The 23,452-nt window shown below is 45.7% G+C and overlaps 1 protein-coding gene across 1 annotated transcript in view; it reads left to right on the top strand.

The window, feature by feature from the left end:
• The window catches only part of LOC137366989 (uncharacterized), a 28,412-nt gene extending 10,621 nt beyond the window's left edge, over positions 1 to 17,791 (top strand). Inside the window, exons 4-10 of the mRNA XM_068028490.1 lie at positions 2,372 to 2,449; positions 5,885 to 5,973; positions 6,673 to 6,805; positions 9,673 to 9,724; positions 11,811 to 12,215; positions 12,365 to 12,438; positions 17,264 to 17,791. Of these exons, the coding sequence (XP_067884591.1) occupies positions 2,372 to 2,449; positions 5,885 to 5,973; positions 6,673 to 6,805; positions 9,673 to 9,724; positions 11,811 to 12,215; positions 12,365 to 12,438; positions 17,264 to 17,791 (1,359 nt within the window). The remainder of the gene's footprint in view (positions 1 to 2,371; positions 2,450 to 5,884; positions 5,974 to 6,672; positions 6,806 to 9,672; positions 9,725 to 11,810; positions 12,216 to 12,364; positions 12,439 to 17,263) is intronic.
• The last annotated feature ends 5,661 nt before the right edge of the window (positions 17,792 to 23,452 follow it).

Genomic DNA, 23,452 nt, shown 5'->3' with positions numbered 1-23,452 from the left:
TCCCATACCCCAGGCTCTTTCAGGCATTGGGTGGTAGCAGCTGTATAAATATATTGGGGCTGATTTCCCTCGACTGCCTTGGTTTTAGGCAGAAACAATGGCTAGACTTTTATGTTGAGGCAGTGGCCCCGCCCACTGGCCGAAATGTTGGGCAGCCCGCCTCCGCTGGGCCTGGAACCCATGCGGCAATTTTTGACCTTAATTAGCCTTGGTTGTGGTTTTTGTCCCTCTGAGGCAGGAGGTCCCGCCTCCAAGAGCTGCTGGCTAATCAAAGGGCTGACAGCTCCTCAGTCCCAGCAGCGCCACCGGGCGAGATGGCCACTGCTGGGACTGCACGCAGCAAGAAGAGGACAATGGGTGCTTTCCTTCAAAAAGGTAAGTGGAGATCAGGCCTCGCCGGGGACAATTAGCTGGGCCCCGGCGAGCAGGGGTGATGGTCGGACTGTAGGGCAGGGCGTAGTTTTAGCAGGAGTGGTCCATGCTGCTGGGGGTGGGCCCTCTGTGAGGCACAGGGGCACTGGGCAGCATCTGCAGGTGGGGAATTTCCCATCCCTGTGGCAGCAGGAGGAGGCTCTTAAGTGACAATTAATTGGCAACTTAAGGACCTCAATTGGCCAGGGTTGGGTGAGCCATCTGCACCTCCCCTGTCGCTGGTAAAACAGCAATGGAGGTGGGTAGGTGACAGGAACAGCACCCCCTGCCTCACACTCTATTTTACCCGCCACCCATCACCACACACCACCCCCCCCCCACCCACCCGCCTTCCCAGCCCCCTCTCAGGATGGAGATGTAAACTTCTGGCTTGCGTGGTAGCTGAATCAAAATTGCACAACAAACTGTGCTGCCAACTTGTCATTGGAGGTCTGCCCATTCCAATTTTCGCAGGACCTTGACATAGGCAGCTAACACTTCTGCCAGAAATGAGCGAAAATCTCAGTTATATGTGCAAATTGCTTCAGGACCATGGGTGCCACTTTCATCCTTGTCCACATTACTATCACAAGTTCCTCAATACACACACATGGGTGGTTCACGTCTGGGGAAGGAGCCTTGGCTACAGTCAGGGAAAGCTCAAAGTCAGCCTGGCATTTATTTTTACTGAGGTCACTTATACTTTTTGAGTCTTAACAGCTTCCAATCTGTCACCTCCTTGTTGTTGTTGGTTTTGCAAAAACTTTCCTGCTGCTGTAAACTGCTGCTCGATTTCACTTCCTGGCACTTCCAGCCCTCCCCTTTGAGCTGCTGCAGTAGGCCTATTAAGATCATCTTCTTCTTCTTCTTCTTCTTTGGCCTCCTTGTCTCGAGAGACAATGGGTAAGCACCTGGAGGTGGTCAGTGGTGTCAGTCGCTGCGAGGCAACTATGAAGTGACCTCTCCATGGCGCATGCCTGGGCGAATGTATGGAGGTTGAGAGTTGCCCAAGCGTCAAAACCCCCCTCTTCTGCCTGCCAGATTTCCCACCCTCCCAATTATTGAGCTGTTTATAAACACCACGATTAGTGCTGGCAACTTACCTATTCAGTGTAAATGAAGGCCAACAGTAACAATTGATTGGGTGTCGCAGATAGACCGACCCACAGCCCTCCCAATCCTGATTGATGGGATGAGAAACTTCTTGCGCTGCATTCTACCTGAAATTCATTTGCACAGTCTCAACATGATTCCTGGTGAATGAGAGCCCAAAGCATCAAGTTGGCCAACTTGAAAACCACAGGGATATAGAATCTGAAATGGAAATGCTGCACTTGCACAATCTGGGGTACTGTTGTGAGGTTAAGGGTTAAAATTATTCTTTTAGCTTTGCTGTACCGGACCTGTGAGCATATCATGTGCAGACCGGATGGAAGCCTGGTTCAGTGTGAACGTGTGTTCCATCCCTCACCAATAGAGGAATCTTCCCTCCAAATAATTTTGTCTTAGGGAGACAATGAACTCAGTTTTCATACTGCACTATGTAGGGATATTCCTCTCAAATCCATTCTGAAATTCTGACATAGCAGTGCAAGAAACATAGAAAGATGTACAACATAGAAGGCAGCCATTCAGCCCATTGTGTCCATGCCAGCCCAGAAAGAGCTATCCAGCCGAATCCCTAGCCCTTTAGGTTATGGTACCTCAAGTATATATCCAAGTGTTTTTTTTAAATGCGATGAGGGTTTCTGCCGCTACCACCCTTTCAGGCAGTGAGTTTCAGACCCCAACACCCTCTCGGTGAAAGTATTACTCCTCAACTCCCCTCTTATTCTGATACCAATTACTTGAAATCTATGACCCCAGTTGTTGACCTCTCTGCTAAGGGAAATGGGTCCTTCCCATCCACTTTATCTAGGCCCCTCATGATTTTATACACCTGAATTAAATCACTCCTCAGCCTCTTCTGCTCCAAAGAAAACAACTCCAGCATATCCGACATTCACGGAGAAGACTCGGAGGGCAGAGTTCCGGACCGGTAAGTATAAAAAACTTACCTCTGGTAAAAAAAAAACTGAAAAGTGACATCACAGGAAAGCTGTGACCTGATTGGCTGGCAGGGAATTTGTACTGAATTTGAAAATAAAACATTGGTAAAAATTGATTAAAACCCTAATTAACTAATTAATAAGTAGAATAACTAAACCAGAGGGAGGAGATTACTGTATTTAGTTACCATTTAATATTTATAGTAGGAATCTAGCACTAGGGACCATATAGTTAATTATAACAATTTAGTAAGGATTTAATAAGTATTTATTTTATATTAATTAATTAATTAGTGCTAGAAATGTCAGTTAGAGGGGTGAAGTGCTTCACCTGTGAGATGTGGGAGGTCCGTGACGCTGCCAGCATTCCGGACGACTACATCTGCAGGAAGTGTACCCAGTTGTAGCTCCTCACAGACCGCATGGATCGGTTGGAGCGGCAACTGGAGGCACTTAGGAGCATGCAGGTGGCAGAAAGTGTCATAGACAGGAGTTTTAGAGAAGTGATTACACCCAAGGTGCAGGCAGATAGATGGGTGACCGCTAGAAGGGGCAGGCAGTCAGTGCAGGAATCCCCTGTGGCTATCCCCCTCTTTAACAAGTATACCGTTTTGGATACTGTTGGGGGGGATGGCCTATCAGGGGAAAACAGCAGCAGCCAGAGCAGTGGCACCACGGCTGGCACTGTTGTTCAGCAGGGAGGGACAAAGCGCAGAAGAGCAATAGTTATAGGGGACTCTATAGTCAGGGGCACAGATAGGCACTTCTGTGGATGTGAAAGAGACTCCAGGATGGTATGTTGCCTCCCTGGTGCCAGGGTCAAGGATGTCTCTGAACAGACAGGAGGCATTCTGAAGGGGGAGGGTGAACAGCCAGAGGTTGTTCACATTGTAGTACACATTGGTACCAACGTCATAGGCAGGAAGAGTGATGAGGTCCTGCAGGGGGAGTTTAGGGAGTTAGGTAGAAAGTTAAAAGACAGGACCTCTAGGGTTGTTCCGCAGGTATCAGTGCTGGGACCTTTGCTGTTTGTAGTATATATAAATGATTTGGAGGAAAATGTAGCTGGTCTGATTAGTAAGTTTGCGGACGACACAAAGGTTGGTGGAGTTGCGGACAGTGATGAGGATTGTCAGAGGATACAGCAGGATATAGATCGGTTGGAGACTTGGGCGGAGAAATGGCAGATGGAGTTTAATCCAGACAAGTGTGAGGTAATGCATTTTGGAAGGTCTAATGCAGGTGGGAAGTATACAGTAAATGGCAGAACCCTTAGAAGTATTGACAGGCAGAGAGATCTGGGCGTACAGGTCCACAGGTCACTGAATGTGGCAACGCAGGTGGATAAGGTAGTCAAGAAGGCATACGGCATGCTTGCCTTCATCGGTCGGGGCTTAGAGTATAAAAATAGACAAGTCATGCTGCAGCTGTACAGAACTTTAGTCAGGCCACACTTAGAATATTGTGTGCAATTCTGGTCGCCACACTACCAGAAGGACGTGGAGGCTTTGGAGAGGGTACAGAAGAGGTTTACCAGGATGTTGCCTGATCTGGAGGGCATTAGCTATGAGGAGAGGTTGGATAAACACAGATTGTTTTCACTGGAACGACGGAGGTGGAGGGGCGACATGATAGAGGTTTACAAAGTTATGAGCGGCATGGACAGAGTGGATAGTCAGAAGCTTTTTCCCAGGGTGGAAGAGTCAGTTACTAGGGGGCATAGGTTTAAGGTGCGAGGGGCAAAGTTTAGAGGGGATGTGCAAAGCAAGTTCTTTACACAGAGGGTGGTGAGTGCCTGGAACTTGTTGCCGGGGGAGGTGGTGGAAGCAGGTACTATAGAGACGTTTAAGAGACATCTTGACAAATACATGAATAGGATGGGAATAGAGGGATACGGACCCCGGAAGTGCAGAAGGTTTTAGTTTAGGCAGGCATCAAGATCGGCGCAGGCTTGGAGGGCCGAATGGCCTGTTCCTGTGCTGTACTGTTCTTTGTTTGTTGTATATCCAATCTTTTCTCATAGCTAAAGTTTTCCAGTCCTGGCAATTCCTTTGGTGTGATTAGATCCTTCCTCTAATGCCATGATCAAAACAGTATGCAGTACTCTACCTGTGGTCTAACTATTATTTTATACAATTTTAGCATAACCTCCCCGGTCTTAGCATAGAAATCTTATACTCTAGGCCTCAAACAATAAAGGCAAGTATCCCATATGCCTTCTTGACCACCTTATCTACCTGTCCTGCTACCGTCAGGGATCTGTGGACATGCACTCCAAGGTCCTTCTGTTCCTCTACAATTCTCAGTATCCTATTATTTATTGTGTATTCTGTTGCCTTGTTTGTCCTTCCCAAATGCATTAGCTCATACTTCTCCAGATTGCATTCCATTTGCCACTTTTCGGCCCACCTGACTAGTCTCTTGATATCTTCTTGCCATCTTCAGCTTTCTTCTTCACTCTCAACCAGAGGGCCAATTTTCATATCACCTGCAAACTTCTTATTCACACCCCTTACATTTATGTCTAAATCATTGATATATACCATGAACAGCAAGGGACCCAGTACTGAGCCCTGCAGAAACAGCCTTCCAGTCACAAAAACACCAGTCAATCATAACCTTTTTCTTCCTGCCGCTGAGCCAATTTTGGATCTGACTTGCCACTTTCCCTTGGATTCCAGGAGCTTTTAATTTTCTGACCAGTCTGCCATGTGGAACTTTACCAAAGGTCTTGCTAAAATCCATGTAGACTACATCAAATGCGCTACCCTCATCGACCCTCCTAGTTACCTTCTTAAAAAATTCAACCAAGTTAGGTTTCCCTTAACATATCCATGCTGACTCACCTTGATCAATCTGTGCCTTTCTAAATGACGATTTATACTGCCTGTCAGAACTTTTTCCAATAATTTGTCTGCCACCGAGTTTAGGCTGACTGGCCTGCAATTACTCAGGCTATCCCTTTCTCCCTTTATAAACAATGGTACAACATTAGCAGTCCTCCAGTATCCCGGCACCACACCAGTTGCCAGAAAGGATTGGAAAATTATGGTCAGAGTTTCTACTATTTCTTCCCTTTCCTCCCTTAGCAGCCTGGGATACATTTCATCCAGGCCTGGTGATTTGAAGGATGCTAACATTTCCTCCCTCACTATGTTTGTCCCATCCAATATTTCACACTCCTCCTTCTTAACTACAATGTCTGCTTCATCCCCCTCCTTTATGAAAACAGCCTTCAGCATTCCTGAAGAACCATGCCCACGTCTTCTGCCTCCACACACAAGTTACCTTTTTCGTCTTTAATTGGCCCTACTCTTAGTTATCCTCTTTGGGTTTTCTTTGATTTTACTTCAATTATTTTTTTTCCTGGACTGGAAATCCACAGCAATGCAGAGAAAATTCATTCCACTTGTGTCTAATTCCAGGATCCAACATCCACCACTTGTGTTTTAACTGACCAGGTGCAGCGCAAACGTTTGGCTGAAACACCGACCAATGAAATCCCACCTACAAGGTTTGGTACTGCCTTTCAATTCTCATTTTGAGTAACATTTAAATATTAATAGCTTTTGAAAGATAACGCTTATAAAGTACATGTTCATTTTTCTACGAGATATGCAACCATTTGCATGATTAGCTTGTTGAGAACATTTATTTTAATTATGTCCAATTACATTGTTTTAATTTTATATTACTTGAAATCTATTTATTTCATCAGAATGTGGTGAATCGCTGAATAAGGATGCTCTGTACATTAGAATCATTGAATTTTATACTTTATCTGGTGGTATGTCACTCTGGAATCAATATCAGCACTGTAATTGTCTGTAACAGTATTGGAAAATCACATTTCCACCCCTCTCAATGTCCTGGTTTTTACTGTTCTCTGCTCACCTGTTTATATGCATGTTTTGTCAACTACTGATGAAGCTGTCGTTGTTTTAACTCTGTTTAACGTCACTTTTAAGTGCATCTTTATTGCAGAGTGTATTAATGTCATGAATCTAATGCTACTAATATGACCAGGTATTCTTGTATTGAGGTTTACCGTACAAAAGATTTTTATATTGCATTTTGCATGGGATGAAGTATCGACTGTCACATTTCTTGTCATTCATTATTGTCAATAGCCTTGTGATATGCTACAATAATTACACTAATTTTGGCTGGAAATATTTTACAGAGGACTGAATCTTTCAATCCCTTGTTCCAGGGTATCATGTGTACACACTCCCAATACAGGCTGTCTGGACGAGATAAAGTGCAGGCTTGTACCAAATCGGATGAGTGCTGGTCACTTCTCAGCATGGGGCGTAGAGGATGGTGAAATCCTATACTACATGCAGGTATACGAGACAATAGAAGCTGAATCAGTATTCGACTGTGTCACCTTTACTTTGCTCACTTCAATGGTGGAACATGCATCTGTGTTCCAAAACATGAGCTAATAACTGATATTTGCAAAATATGCATTTCGGTTAGAAAAACTAGTTCCTCCCATGTATTGAATAGTATGTTAATAACTATCCTGATGGCTCAGATTTAAATCAAGCAGTCTGGTTTTGAGCAAGAAAGGCCAGACAGGTCCCATGTTCAATCAACAGTCTGTGCTGAGTTAGCTAGTCTCAGCAAGTGCAACAGAAATGCTACCACAATTGGTCACAACAGGAAAATAAGTCAGGATTCCCACTTATCGCAGGACAGGCAACCAAAGGGATGTGAATGCTGAGGGCTGTCAAGTGAGGACAGGATCAGGCAGAACTGTGCTGCCCTCTACAGTTCCATAGCTGGCTGGTACTGGCTGTCGAGCATCCCGTCACACAGGAATAAAGTGTACAAAGAACAAAGAACAGTACAGCACAGGAACAGGCCATTCAGCCCTCCAAGCCTGCGCCGATCTTGATGCCTGCCTAAACTAAAACCTTCTGCACTTCTGGGGACCGTATCCCTCTATTCCCATCCTATTCATGTATTTGCCAAGATGCCTCTTAAACGTCGCTATCGTACCTGCTTCCACCACCTCCCCCGGCAGCAAGTTCCAGGCACTTACCACCTTCTGTGTAAAGAACTTGCTTCGCACATCCCCTCTAAACTTTGCCCCTCGCCCCTTAAACCTATGCCCCCTAGTAACTGACTCTCCCGACCCTGGGAAAAAGCTTCTGACTATCCACTCTGTCCATGCCTCTCATAACTTTGTAAACCTCTATCATGTCGCCCCTCCACCTACGTCGTTCCAGTGAAAACAATCCGAGTTTATCCAACCTCTCCTCATAGCTAATGCCCTCCAGATCAGGCAACATCCTGGTAAACCTCTTCTGTACCCTCTCCAAAGCCTCCACGTCCTTCTGGTAGTGTGGCGACCAGAATTGCACGCAATATTCTAAGTGTGGCCTAACTAAAGTTCTGTACAGCTGCAGCATGACTTGTCAATTATTATACTCTAAGCCCCGACCGATGAAGTTGGGCAAAGTGTCGGAGAATCACCTTTTCCCACAGAACATACACCAGTTAAGAAGGCAGTGACTTGGAGAGAGAAAAAGGAAAAATTACAAACAGACTTTTAATCTACGTAAAGCTTTTTTACTTATAAATTCTAGTTTGGGTACAGATGTTTCAAATCTCATATTGTTTAAATCTGAAGATTTTACACAACTCATCCTTCAAAGGTATAGTTATCTTAATGGACTGAAGTTCAAAAACACAAAACTGCTTCTAATTCTGTTGTAATTGGCAGAAACCAGAGCAATTTCACTGGAACAGCCACGTAAACGCTGTGGTTATTAGAGCAGGTTAGAGGCTGGGTATTTTGTAGTAAGTGTCTCACCTCCTGTTTCCCCAAAGCCTTTCGACCACTTACACAACATCATTCAGGAGTATGATGGAGTATTCTCCACTTGCCTGGATGGGTGGACATGCAAAAACACTCCAAGACTAAGTTGTATACTTGATTGCAATCCCATCCACCAGCTTAAACATCAAATCCTGCCACCACTGATTCTCTGTGGCTGCAGTGTGTATTACGTTTTTTTAAATTCATTCATGGATGTGGGCGACGTTGGCCAGGCCAGCATTTATTGCCCATCCCTAATCAATGGCAATTAGGGATGGGCAATAAATGCTGGCCTGGCCAGCGTCGCCCACATCCCATGAATGAATAAAAAAAATGCACTGCAGCAACTCACCAAACTTTCTTTAGCAGTACCTCCCAAATCCGCAACCTCCATCATCTAGAAGGACAGGGGCAGCAGGTGCATGGGGACACCATCACCTCCAAGTGCCCCATCCTTGCCACTGATCCTGACCTGGTCATATTTTTTCATCAGCGCTGAGTCAAAATCATGGAACTCCCCACATAACAGCAGCAGTGTGGGAGTACCTTCACCACATGGATTGCAGCTGTTCGAGAAGAAGGCCCATCACCACATTTTCAAGGACAACTAAAGATGAACAATAAATGCCAACTTTGCTAGCATTGCTCACATTCCAAAAATGAACTTCAACAAAAAACTCAATGAATCCATGTGGTTAGATGATGTGTAAATTGAATATGTCATATTGGTGCAGTTGGGAGCACTCCCAGGCTGGGTTGAGTGTTATTTCTGCGGGGCAGAGCCAAGCCAGTGCTTCTTTATGGATATTGTGGGGCATTGCGTGTAAATATTTAAAAGTAACTTTGGTCTCATTTTACTGTTTGCTTTAATATGCATAATACTACCTGAAGGTTTATTCCAGAGAAAAGGTTGAAATGAAAACCTGCTGTTCAGGACGTGTTGATAAAAACAATCAAATGCATTAACAGTTTTAAAAGGTAAGAAATATACGTCTAAAATGGATGCATAGATCCTTTTTAAAATGGAAAAGAGTAGCATTTTTAAATGAATTAAAAATGTTGTAAAATATTCATGTATTTGTTTTTATCAAGAGTCCTGCTACTATATTTTAAGGAGTAGCAGGTTTCATTTAAAAATTACCTTTGAAGAAATATTTATGTATTTAATATTGAGGCAAATGATAAAATGAGATCCTAGACTAGAGATGAACTTGGTGAAGTAAGCAGGAATCCTATTGGTATTGGACTAAATGTTCAATGTCACGGAATATTAGTCAGATGTGAAGAGCATAGCTGATGTGGTGAAGATGGATTTTGACGGCTGAAGTAGCCCGGATCTGACAGAAGGCCAGTCATTTAATTCTGTCTCTCCTTCTTTAACAGAAAGATGGCCAATCTGTGGGTACTGTATTTGTTCCAACATCTTACCAAGAAGGTAAACTTTATTTAACAACTTTTTGAAAAGTCAGTGTGATTATAAGTTGCAAGCTAATCCTCAAACTAAATGGAGATAATGGCATGGAATGTTCTTTTGTATGGACCTTCTTGCCCCACAGATGAATCATTGGTGTCTTTAATGCATTCCAACTGTATCAGAAGTTTATTACAAGGTAGATTACTTTTTAAAGTGTAGACTGGTCAGCAGGATCAGTTATGGTGTGGAATAGCAGCTATATCAATTTGTCTGCAACTCCACTGTTACCTTTCAAAAGGTAACAGGTTTTTATAGAACATCTATTAACAGCTACTTGCGATGGAGGCAGGAGACAAATGAAAATGCTCTGGTTAGATCCAATGTACGGACCTCATTGGGCCAAGCTAGATGGACTGTATATGTTTTATCACTCCATTCCTTTTATTTTTACACATTTCCAAAGGAGTTTATTAATCTGTCCATTTCATTAAGTATTTGTATTTTTATGTGTGTTTTGTGTATTCCAAGGCTTTATATTTTTGTAATTACCTTTCAAGCCTGAATTGTTTGGCTGAAATCATTCCTTAAACAACTCGTAATGGTTAATATTTTGCACTTCAGAATTGTGGGTATCCTCGTGGTCAATTTTGGTTATTTCTTGAGGCTTTCAGTCTGATTACAATCCTGAGGAGGTGAGGTGGGTCACAATCAGCAAATGGTAGCTCGAATCACAAGCAAATGTTTACTAGTTGCAGAAAAGGATCAAACTCTTTATGGGACTTGTAGCTAAATTGATATTAATACTGTGCTCAATTTTAAACACCCCTCCACCCATGATGAGTGGGGCAGGTTACAGGTTTAAATATGGGGAATACATCCCCAACCATTGCGCATCCTTGTTTATGGTGGTGGATATCGGAGTGTCCTGCCATGGAGAGGTGGGACACTTAACTAACATAAAAACAGAAAGTGCTGGAAAAACTCCAGTATTGTGTTCAACTCCAGGCACCACACTTTAAGTAAGAAATAAAAACAAGAAATGCTGGAACCACTCAGCAGGTCTGGCAGCATCTGTGGAAAGAGAAGCAGAGTTAACGTTTCGGGTCAGTGACCCTTCTTCGGATTTATTTCAGATTTCCAGCATCCGCAGTATTTTGCTTTTATTACACTTTAAGTAAGAATGCCAAGGGCTTGGAGAGGATGCAGAAGAAATTTACAAGAATGTTACTCGGGATGAGGGACTTCAGTTATTTGGAGAAACAGTGGTTGTTGTCCTTGGAGCAGAGAAGGTTAGGGGAGGTTTAATAGAGGTGTTCAAAATCATGAATGGTTTTGATAAGAGTAAATAAGGAAAAACTATTTCCAGTAGCAGATGTATCAATCACCAAAAGACACAGATTGAAAGTGATTGGTAAATGAACCAGAGACAACATAAGAAAAGATTGATTTAGATAAATACTTGAAGGAAGAAAAATTACAGAGCTATGGGGTAAGAGCAGGGGGTGTGGGATTAATTGGATAGCTCTATCAAAGAGATGGCACAGACACAATAGGCAAACAGCCTCCATCAGTGCTGTATCATTCTATGATTTTATAAGTTTGGCAAGGCCTCCACATCTCCGGCCTTTCCAGGTCCTTTGACTGTTTTCAGCCTCTCCTGCCCCCTCCCTGCCTGCCCATAAACATCAGGGCCATTGTGGTGATTTAAAGTTAACCATGTTTTTATGTTTCCATATTCTTGAGCTGATTTTAAAGTTGAGCACAATCTTGAGTTTTTGGATTCATACTGACACTAGAGAGGTGTTTTGAGTGTTCCCATTTTGCTTTAGTTTTCTAACAGCTTTTAAAAGTTTAGTATGGTTCACACCTTGGCACTTGAATCTGCTATAAAGCACTTTGGGACATCCTGAAGATGTAAAAGGGGTTATATAAATGCAAGTCTTTCTTTTCTTGTTGGACCTACAATCTGCTGGTCCGACTGACTTTGTTTGGAGTCAGGGCACGGTCTTGACAGTGACCATATTAAAAACCTATTAACGTCTATGATTAAACACTACTACTTTTGAGTGGAGAATGTTTCAAAACAATAATTTTCTTTTTTTTTTAGTACCCAAGTGCTCACAAAGATTCCAAAAATCCAACAACAACTGTGTAAAACAAAAGAACAGATATACCATCTCCCCATTTAGAGCAATTCAGACCAGAAAAAAGCGTAAGCATTTTGCAACCTGGATGAAGTCCAACTCAAAAACAAACCCAAGGATTTTGCTTTATTCTCACTGCAGTAAAAGGCTAGTCCACACACCAGAGAACAGTTTACCCTGTGATGAGAAAAACTCTCCCAATTCATCAGCGATATGGACTTGCGATACTTGCTTGATATCAAATAAATCTCCAGCAGTGAGATGCAGAGGCTGTGAGGTACTGAAATATGGAGTAGCGCTGCAAAGACAATGGATCCCAGCAGCTGATGTGAACAAAGCTACAATTTGTAAAGGAATCCAGTCAAATGGTAAACATTGATACCAAAATTTATTGTTCTATAGATACTAATAGTCTTCTCAATATAATGGAGTTAATAGAGATGCCCTTCTATTTTAATGTTGCCAATTAATCAGCCTTATAGTGCCTAAATTGGGCTATGTTGTGCCCATTTTTTAGGAGCTATACAACCAAAGATGGGGTTCAAGATGCACATGCACACTTCTAACAGGAGTATGCGGGATACCATCTTGGTAAAGGAGCTCACATGTGTGTGCCTAATGACCACCAGCAACATGCAGAGCAGCAAGGCTATGACATGAATCAGTCTGCTACGCTGATTTGAAATCACTGCTATCATTTCAAACTCCAGATTTCAGCCAACACCCTATCTTAACCTCATACAGATACACACATTAAAATGAACGACCATCACTACCCCACCAGTGCTATTTAAAGCGACCATGAGGTACTTACAAGTTAGTTGCTTGATTATGTCTTCTGATTGCTGTTGCAACTGTACGCATGTTTGGAGGTTTCCTATACTTGGCTAAAGTTTCAATAGTCTGCAGGGAGTGGTTTGGCTAGTGCTGAAGTACTTTTTCAGTCATATAAAGTATTGTGTTGAAAGAAGTTGCTTCCAGACATGGGTCTGATAGGGATTCCTCTGGAAATGTAGCATGACTGGGAGAGTAAAGTGAGGACACGTAGAACAGGACAAGCTTCTAGAGGAGGGAGGAGGGTGAGAAGAGCACTCAGAATAGATCATATCTGCTGAGGCTTTTCAGTGAGTAATTCTATTATTTCAACTTCAGTGAGCAGAAGAGCATGGGCTGTCTTCGCTTCACGAAAGAGGTTATGACTGAAATCTGTCAACTGCTGCAGCCTCAAAGCAGGTCACGGACAGCATTGCCTGTGGTTATCAAGGAGACAGTGGTTCATAATTTCCTTTCAGGCTTCTGCTGGAGAAATAATTATCTTGCAGCTTTTTTTAATTCATTTATGGGATTTGGGCATCACTGGCAAGGTCAGTAATTATTTTCCATCCCTAATTGCCCTTGAGAAGGTGGTGGTGAGCCACCTTCATGAACTGCTGCAGTTCATGTGGTGAAGGTACACCCACAATGCTATTAGGAAGGGAGTTCCAGGTTTTTGACCCCCATGACAGTGAAGGAATAGCGATATATTTCCAAGTCAGGATGGCGTGTACTTAGAAGGGAACTTGCAGGTGGTGGTGTTCCCATGCATCAGCTGCGCTTGTCAGTCTAGGCAGTAGAGGTTATGAGTTTGGGTGGTGCTGTTGAAAAAGCCGTACATCTGTAGATGATACACCCTATAGCCACAGTGTGCTAGTGGTGGGAACAGTGAATGTTTAAGGTAGTGGATGAGATGCCAATCAAGTTGGCTGCTTTGTTCTGGATGGTGTCAAGCTACTTGGGTGTTGTTGGAGCTGCATTCATCCAGCCAATTGGACGGTATTCCACAACACACCTGACGTGTGTTATGTAGACGAAGGAAAAGCTTTGGGAAGTCAGGATGGGAATCACTCACTGCAGAAGACCCAACCTCTGACCTGCTCTTGTAGCCACAGTATTTATGTGGCTGGTCCAGTTAACTTTCTGGTCAGTGGTAACCCCCAGGATGTTGATTGTGGGGGATTCAACACTGGTAATGCTGTTGAATGTCAAGGAGTGGTGGTTATATACTCTTTCTTTTGGAGATGGTCATTGCCTGACACTTGTGTAGCGTAAATGTCACTTGCTATTTATTAGCCCAAGCCTGAATGTTGTCCAGGTCTTGCTGCATATGGACACAGACTGCTTTAGTATCTGAGGATTTGTGTATGAAACTGAACGCTGTACAATCATCAGCAAACATCCCACTTCTGACCTTATGTTGGAAGGAAGGTCATTGATGAAGCAGCTGAAGATAGTTATTTCTAGCACACTACACTACTGCGGCAGTGATGTCCTGGAGCGGAATTGATAGGCCTCCAACAACGACAAACATCTTCCTTTGTGCTCAGTATGACTCCAGCCAGTGGAGATCTTTTCCTCCTGATTACTGTTGACTTCAATTTTGCCAGAGCTCCTTGATCCCACATTCAGTCAAATGCTGTTTTGATGTCAAGTGCAGTCACTCTCACCTCACCTCACCTCTGGAATTCAGCTCTTTTGAACGTGTTTGGATCAAGGCTGTAATGAGATCAGGAGCTGAGTGGCCATGGCTGAGCCCAAGCTGATCATCGCTGAGTAAGTGCTGCTTGATAGCACTGTCGATAACACCTTCCATTACTTTGTTGATGATTGAAAATAGACTGATGGGGCAGTAACTGGCCTGATTGGATTTGTCCTTTTAGTGGATAGGACATTGTTGGATCTCAATTTTCCTGTTCTCATCGCTTACACCAAAAAGAGACGAACTCTGACTGCAGCTTTAAGAAACTTTATTGCAGTACTTAATTGTTACATCTTCAGAAAACTTAACAATGAACTGAACTAAAACTAAAAGCAACAGATACACTGAACTAACACTGAACTACCCAAAACTAAAGCACCACACACACTAAACTAACCCTGAACTAACCCCCCCCACCCCCCGAACCGAACTGAACTCTTCACGCCAAATCAAGCCTTATTATAGTTATTCTTACAAATCAGTGACACCCCCCCTTATGTTCCCAATTGGTTTACAAACTCTGCAGTTTCTTGGTGTTAAGGTCTGATTGAGGCACTGCCTTGTCACCTCTCCCTCAAGCAGTTTCTTATTCCCCTATCTTCCTGGGAATGTTGGGTTGATTATCATACAAAAGGGTTAGTCTTCAACATCTGCAGCTGTCCTGCTAGCGTTAGCTGGTTAGTCTATTTCTACTCATAAGCTGTCCTACAGCACTGAATAGGCTACTGTGAATTTCTGATAAGCTGTCTCTGCAGCTCCGAAGCTAGCTTGTTAGCAATACATGATTGATTAATTATTTCATCTTAAATGTCCCCATATTAATTTGTTCTTAAAAATTCTGTTCTCACAGACATCCTGGGCAATTTTCCACTTTGTCAGGAAGATTCCAGTTTGCAGTACACTGCTCTAAAAGAGAGGTTATTAAGGCTCCTTATCATAGAGTTAATTACAGTATAGGAGGAGGCCATTTAGCCCGTCTAGTCCATGCCGACTCTCTGCAGAGCAATCCAGTCAGCCCTACTCCCCTGCTCAATCCCTGTAGCCCTGCAAGTTTATTTTCTTCAAATGTCCATCCAATTTCCTTTTGAAATCATTGATTATCTCCGCTTCTACCATCCTCATGGGCAGAGTGTTCCAAGTCATTACCACTCTTCCTCACATTCCACCTGCATCTCTTGCCCAAAACCGTCAATCTGTGTCCTCTAATTCTTGTACCATCAGTTAATGGGAACAGATTTTCCTTGTTGTCTAATTTATCTAAGCCCGTCATAATCTTGTACACCTCCATCAAATACCCGCCTCAATCTCCTTTGCTCCAGAGAGAACAACCCCAGCTTTTCCAACCTAACCTTGTAAATAATATACTGTATCCCTGGAAGCATTATGGTAAATCTCCTCTGCACCCTTGCATCCTTCCTAAAGTATGGTGACCAGAACACAATATGCCAGTTGGGGCCTAACCAGAGCTTTATAAAGGTTCAGCATAATCTCTCTGCTTTTGTACACTATGCCTTTACTTATGAAGCCCAAAATCCCATATGCTTTGTTAACTATTCTCTCACTATGTCCTGCCATCTTCAAAGATTGATGTATGTGCACCCCCAGGCCCCTCTTTTTCTGCACACTCTTAGTATACAGAGAATTAATTTCATGCCTTCTTGCTGGGGAGTGAGCATTGAGGTTTTGCTTGGATTGCAGGCTTCCCCATGGTGCAGGAGTGATTCGGGGGGGCAGGCACATTGACTGCAGGCACATTTTCTTGCACCTCATGTCAACTTGGCCATTTTCATGAACCGAGGGGGATTCTGCTCCCTTAGGTCTGAATTAAATGAGCCCACCACCAGGATTGGCAGTGGGCTCGGAAATGGATGCCATTCCCATCTGTCAGGTGGGGGCCCAACCCACCGCGATCATGCGGCGGGTGGTCATTTTGTATAGAGACAAGGCCCACCACCTGCCCCCCCGAATCACTTGATGGGGGCGGGATGCGTCAGTTGTCTCTGGAGCATGTGCTGGCCCCATATTTAAAAGCCTGCCAGCCCTGCATTCACTCCTGCCAGAGTCATTATCAACTTTGTGCAGCTGAAAACGTTGCTGGACTAGTGCCTGGATCCCACAACCCTCCAAGGAGGACAGCACAGGATGGCTGAGGCAAGACAAAGGGTGACCCCACGGTTCAGCGATGCCTCCCTACAAATTCTCCTCCTGGCTAAAAGTGAAAGGCAGGAGGTTCTCTTACCCAGCAATGGCAAGTAAAGGTCCTCCTGCCTGACCAAGTAAGCCTGGATAGAGATCGCAGAGGAGGTGAGCAGCTGTGGGGTCACCCACTGGAACTGGGCACAGTGCAGGAAGAAGGTCAACAACTTCCTGCATTCACAGATCACAGAATCACAGAATAATACAGTGCAGAAGACGCCCTTCGGCCCATCGAGTCTGCACCGATGCATTAAAGACATTCGGCCGAGGTGAGTGCTCCATACCACTCTCTGTTTTAGGGATTGCATGTGACTATGTGGGATGGTGTGTGACAAGGGGAGGGTGGCACTACCACAGTGATGGCAGAGGGGCTAGGGTATTACCTTATCCTGACAGATGCATGGCTGCATCTCAGCCACAGGCCACCTTCCTTCATAGCTCACCCCCATTAACTCCCCTGACACTGTGTGTCCTCCCTGTATCCTCCCTGTATCCTCTCACCACCGCCGAGAAAGAGGCCTTGGAATTGGTGGGGTTCCAGGGAGGCCACACAATCTCAGACGGAGAGATTGGACTGTCTGCGCAAGAGAGTGAGGATAGGCTTCTGTCGACATACTCATCACTTTTAGAGACTCACAGCACGTATGATTGGCATGACGAGATCTACACAGACTAACTCACACACAGTTGTGTTCTCCCATGCAGGTTGGCAAACACAGGAGATTGCAGCTGCAGGGGGACAGACGCCCACCTCTGAGGAGGAGGACCACACAGAGGATGCATTCTCCCCATGACTTTCCAGCAACTCCCAGCAGCGCTGACACGTTCACCTTGGTGTGTAACCCCTCGGCTTTAGAATCAGGGTCACAAGCTGGTGAGAGGATTGTACACACACCTGAGCAGCTGGCAAATGCTGAGACAGCCGAGACCTCTGACAGTTGGAGGACTGTGGGTGGCCAGGCACATGCTGAGCCCCAGGCTTATGACGAGCCTCTGGTGTCTACATCACAGGGCATGTTGGAGTTACCGAGAGAGATAAGGCAACCTCTGACAGAGATGCCAAAGACCATGCGCAGCCTTGAGTGGACGATGGAGGAATCCATTCTTGATACGACTGCTGCCATATCTCAGGCATTTGAGTGCATGGCTTCCTTCATTGAGAGGTTGGCGACCCTCCTGAAAAGCCAGATCCCACAGATGCACGCAGACCTGCATACCATCGCCTGGCCATGAATTCAACACAGCAGTGGCAAGGTGGGAGAAGGAACAGGAGCCTGGAAACTTCTCCTGTTCCTTCTCTGGTGAGCATGAAGGTTCGTGAGCCTTGAAAGGGAGCAGGAGAGGCTGCATCTGGGGGCTCCCCTCAGGGCATTTCGATTATGGACACTGGTCCCTCAGTCCCTCCACCAGTGAGCCCATCTGCAGCAGCCACGACACCTGAGGAAATTTCTGCACCAGTGCAGGAAACCTTCAGGGAGCCGGGGCCCTCCAGACCTCAAGCAGCCAGAGGACGGCAACCGAAGTCATCACAGGGCAAGGGGCAGCCTGATCAGCAGCCTGCCTCCAGCACAGCTGCTGTCGCAGGGATCACATTGGAGCACCTGCAAATGTATTAAGAAAACCACCCAGCCACACTCGGGGACTCATGGATGTAGGAATATGTAACGTATTGATTCATTAGAAGTTCTCTTGTGCAAATCATTAAGAATCATTGTCTGAGAGGCATGTTCTATTATGCCTTTAATGTGAGCTGCTGACTTCCCCCTTCCCCCTTAGTACAATCCCAATGTTACCACGGACCTCATTAACATATGTTCTCCCATGGGCACCAGTGCAGACTGCAGCTGGGCACAAGTCGGGGAGCACAGATGGAAAGGAGGCGACAGATTACATGCATTGAGGTGAGTCTTTATTGGATTCTCTGAGTGGACATCAGGGTGGCTGGAAGTGAATAATTATGAGATTGACCCTTGCTGCCTTGGCACGTCTCTCAATCTGCCTGGCCTCAGGCGCAAGGTCTTCAACATCCAGTGCTGCTTGCCCCTCTTCCTCCTCCGCATCCTCCTCGTCGGTGGAGGAGTGTTGCTTAGGCATCTCATCGTCATGGAAGACCTTCCCCCTCTGCAGTGCTAGATTGTGCAGAGCACCGCAGACCACCATGATACATGAGACCCTCACTGGGGCATACTGCAGGGCTCCACTGGATTGATCTAGGTACCAGAATCTCATCTTCAGCAGCCCAATGGCCTGCTTGATGATCGTTTGGGTGGAACTGTGGCAATTGTTGTACCTCCCCTTCGTTGCATTGTGAGCATTCCTCACTGGCATGAGAAGCTAAGTCTTCAATGGGTAGCCTTTGTCACTGAGAATCCATCCCTGTAGGTGAGTGGGGGGCCTGAAAAGCTGTTCAATTATGTAGGTATTGTGGCCACTCCCTGAAAAGCAGGCACACACCTGCAGGAAGTGCTTTCGATCATTGCAGATCAATTGAATGTTGATTCAATGGAAGCGTTTCCTGTAGAACAAAGAACAAAGAACAGTACAGCACAGGAACAGACCATTTGGCCCTCCAAGCCTGCGCCGATCTTGATGCCTGTCTAAACTAAAACCTTCTGCACTTCCGGCGACCGTATCCCTCTATTCCCATCCTATTCATGTAGTTGTCAAGATGCCTCTTAAACGTCATTATCGTACCTGCTTCCACCAACTCCCCCGGCAGCAAGTTCCAGGCACTCTTTACCCTCTGTGTAAAGAACTTGCCTCGCACATCCCCTCTAAACTTTGCCCCTCTCACCTTAAACCTATGTCCCCTAGTAACTGACTCTTCCACCCTGGGAAAAAGCTTCTGACTATCCACTCTGTCCATGCCGCTCATAACTTTGTAAACCTCCATCATGTCGCCCCTCCACCTCCGTCGTTCCAGTGAAAACAATCCGAGTTTATCCAACCTCTCCTCATAGCTAATGCCCTCCAGACCAGGCAACATCGTGGTGAAGTCAGCTGGCTGGTCCATTAGAGCCTTGATGGTCAAATGCGTACAATCTATCACACCTTGCACCTTGGAGAATTCAGCAATGGTCTCGAATTTGCTGGTCCCCTTGGTCTGACTGTCAGGGTTGGTATTTCCTGCACACAGTTGCCAGCCCTCTTATAAAGGACATTGGTCACCTCCTTGATGCAGCGGTGGGCTGCTGCCTGGGATACCCTACGCATGTCCCCAGTGGATCCCTGGAAAGATCCAGATGTGTAGAGGTTTAGTGCCACTGTGATCTTCAAGGTCACTGGCATAGGGTGACCCCTAAATCCCAGAGATCGCAACTCATCCTGCAGCAGGTTGCATAAGTCGGTGATGGCCTCCTTGGAGAGCTGTAGTTTTCATTGACAATGGCACTTGGACATTTGTAGGTAGCTCATATGAGTCCCTTATACTCTCTTGGCATGGCTGGCTGCTGTTGCTCTCGTCATGGAGCTTCATGGACAGGCACAGTAGCTTCTTGGCCCTCCCTCCGTTGGAGGCGCAGCATCACGCCACGGGGTTCAAAAAAGACAGGGTGTAGGTCACCCATGCCAGGTGATCAGTGGGCCTTCAGAGTGCTGTCGATGCAGAGGCGATCCTGCCTTGGCGACTGAGCTTTTGACAAATCTCCTGGTGGAGTCGCTGATGTGCCCAACTTTGCTGATACCCGACCCTCTCTTACAGCAACGTGAGCGACCAAACATATTACACAGCAGTTTGGCAACCTAATACAGCTCCCCCCAAACCCACGCCAACCCCTTGTGGAAGTCCCGAGACCTCGAATCCCTTTGCAGAGCCCCTGAGACCCTGAGCCCCCTTGCAGAGCTCCCAAGACCCTAAACTCCTTGCTGAGCCCCAGAGATCATGAATCCCCTTGCAGAGCACACAGCAACACAGTTCGACAGTGACCTCCGAAACCCCCTCTTCCCCTATGCAGCAATGCTCAGGGCTGTCTCCCCATTGCAGCAATGAAGCCTCTTGCCAAGTTTCAACGGTCGTAAAGCTGAAAGTATGGGCGTGCCGCCCGCCATCCACTAAATCAAGAGCCAACCATTAAATCAAGGATAATTAGATGTAAATGCATTAAAAACAACTGCTCAGCAATTTAAAATAGCTTTGCGTCACATCGGGACGGCAATGCTGCCTTGGTGCTTTCCCGCCACTGACAAAATGTGGAAACAACGTCACGTGCCGGATTTCTGGATGGACGGTCCCCCCACCCACAATTGCCATCTTAAACGGCCCATTAAATACTGCCCTTAAAGTGCGCTGGTGTTTGACCATAGGGAACGCATCATATAGGTAAATGCCTGTTTTCAGAGCAGTAGTCACAATTTCTTCATTGTGTAGCAGTTCTCTGTCCCAGCTGTATTTGATCCACCATAGCAAGTCAATGGCTGGCTATTGGGTGACATGGATTATCCACTGGTGACATGGATCGTGATGCCGTTCCAGAACCCAGACACACATGTACAACAGGTTTACAGGAGAGCCATACTGCATCCAAGAACATTATAGAGCACACCATCAATGCCCTCTAGCACGCTGCCATAGCCTGGACTGCTCTGGATGCACCCTGCAGTATTCAGCTGAACAGGTGTCGAGGTTAATGGTCATATACTGTATTCTGCACCACCCAGGCATTATGAGGGAACAGCCCATGCCACCACCAATCAGGCGAGAAGCTGAAGAGCAACATCACAAGGAAGTGGAGGAAGAAGTAGGAAGGCTACAACATAGAGGACCCTTTCTGCCTGGGCTCTACATGATCAGATTAATCATGAGCGACACCAGTAATCTCAACCACACCTTCCCATTCACCAACTGTCTGATATTTTTGCCTTTCCTCTATCACTGACCATTATATCATCCTTTTTCTGATAACACAAAAATAAAAACCCTGGAAAATGCCAATTCAACTTGAATCATTATGTGATGCATGCACAATTAAACGAACCACCTTCTGCATTCCCTTAGTGCTTGTCTTCCATGTGCCTTTGCCTATCCTAGTGCTTCAATGAGATGCTTCCCAAGTGGTTGCAGCATAGGTGGTGAAAGACTGCTGAGCTTCAATTGAGGAAACTGCAGATTGCCTTGGGCAGTTCTGAGTCCAGAGGGCCCAGCTTCAGGCTGCATCATCTCCACCTGGGCTGGCTGGCTGACAGGCAACAGCAAGAGCATTGGCAGAAAGGCAGGGGTGGGAGCAGGAGTGCTGTTATCCTGAGAGGACAGCAGGTTCATGCTCCATGGAGCCACTGCCACTCTCCCAGGGTGTGGCTCGTCAATTCTGCTGATCTGTTTCAAAGCAGATTTCTAGACGGTTGTAATGCCCTGGAAACCGCTTTGAACACTGGTATCCACAGTCAAAATAGCAGCAATTTGAGCTTTCAAGGTAGCATCTCAGTTTCCATTGCAGCACTCAAACCTATGATAGAAGCTGCTTGTGCTTGTACATGCAAGCTGTGATATCGGCCATCAGATTCTGCAAAATGGTGGGTTCCGCAGCTGTGCTGATGGAAGGTCCCACTTGCTGGAAAGGATGGGCTCCAAGCTCTGCACAAAGACCTGTGCCAAGTTGGAGCTGAAATCCTCCATGCTCCTTTACATTGCGCCGGCTTTCCAGTGCACCAGACATTTGGTTATGAAAACCCACCAGCCTTCTTCTACAATCTGATCCATCAAAGTCTGCATCTGAGTCCTCTACAGCAGAATTAATGTGTGACCTTTTCTTCCGGTGAGTTGGCACCTGCGCTATCCTTTCCCCACCTCCCTGACTCCGGCGTGCTTGTGCCTGGTCTCTCACCATGTGAAGACCCCTCCTCTACCAAGCATCTTAAATACGTGCAGTGGCAGTCTCTGGGATGGTGGCTGCAAGTGTAAGATTATGTGTCTCTTCAGCTTCACTGTCTACTGCTGTTTTTCCTCCAACTAGGATGATTCCAGTTCTTGGGTACCGGAAATGAAAAACGGACAAGGGCTGGGTTGTAGTGAGGGGTGAGGCGGAAGTAAACAGTGCATGCTTACATCATCTGCAAATTGTGAGTCAGAAGAGATTGTGGGATAAGGGAGAAGGTAGAAGGGGGATTAAGTACACAGATACCCTCACCATTGATCTCCTCAGCCCCACCAGTAGCTATGCTGTCAGAGATGCCCCCTCTCAGGATGGACAGCACTGTCTCCTCCATGGTGGTTCAAACATGCAGTCACTCTTGTCTTTCTCCTGTTTTGCACCACCCTCTCCTGCAAGAAAGAGGCAAGAGTGTCAGGTGCAATATGTTTGGGTGAAGTGGCTGTCATGCTTGAATAGCTGCCTGTGTGCGCAAGCAGTGACTTGTGGCTGCAAAGCTGCAGCAGTGTTAAGTGTGTGAGGGTGAGGTAAACCAAATGAATTGAAGGGTTGAGTACTGATAGAGATCATTGGTAGACGCATGATGGTGGTGTTTTAAATTGAGCAAGGGATGAGGCTACTGGTGCAGATGGTCGGATGTGCCATTTGAAGATTGAACTCACTCACTCACTTGACAACTCATGTCAAATTGCTAAACATTTTCCTGCACTGTATCCATCTTCTTGGAACAGCACTCCTGGCATTCACCTCTGCCTCTACTCCTTCATGCTGACTCCTGAGCATATATCTGGAGGACGTTCTGCCACCCTGAGGATACACGATATCTCCCGTTCTTTCCACCTCTTCCACCAAGACCTCCTTAAACTTGAGGTAGTCCAAAACTTTGTTGTCCGTGTCCTAACTCGCACTAAGTGCCATTTGCCCGTCACCCCTGTGCTCACTGATCTACATTGGCTCTTGGTTAAGCAATGCCTTAATTTTAGGATACTCATCCTTGTTTTCAAACTCCTCCATGGTCTCGCCTCTCCCT

This window comes from Heterodontus francisci, chromosome 3 (assembly GCF_036365525.1).
Source record: "Heterodontus francisci isolate sHetFra1 chromosome 3, sHetFra1.hap1, whole genome shotgun sequence".
Classification (NCBI taxonomy): domain Eukaryota; kingdom Metazoa; phylum Chordata; class Chondrichthyes; order Heterodontiformes; family Heterodontidae; genus Heterodontus; species Heterodontus francisci.
Note: the sequence above shows the minus strand (reverse complement) of the source record. Positions and strands in the feature narration are given on the sequence as shown.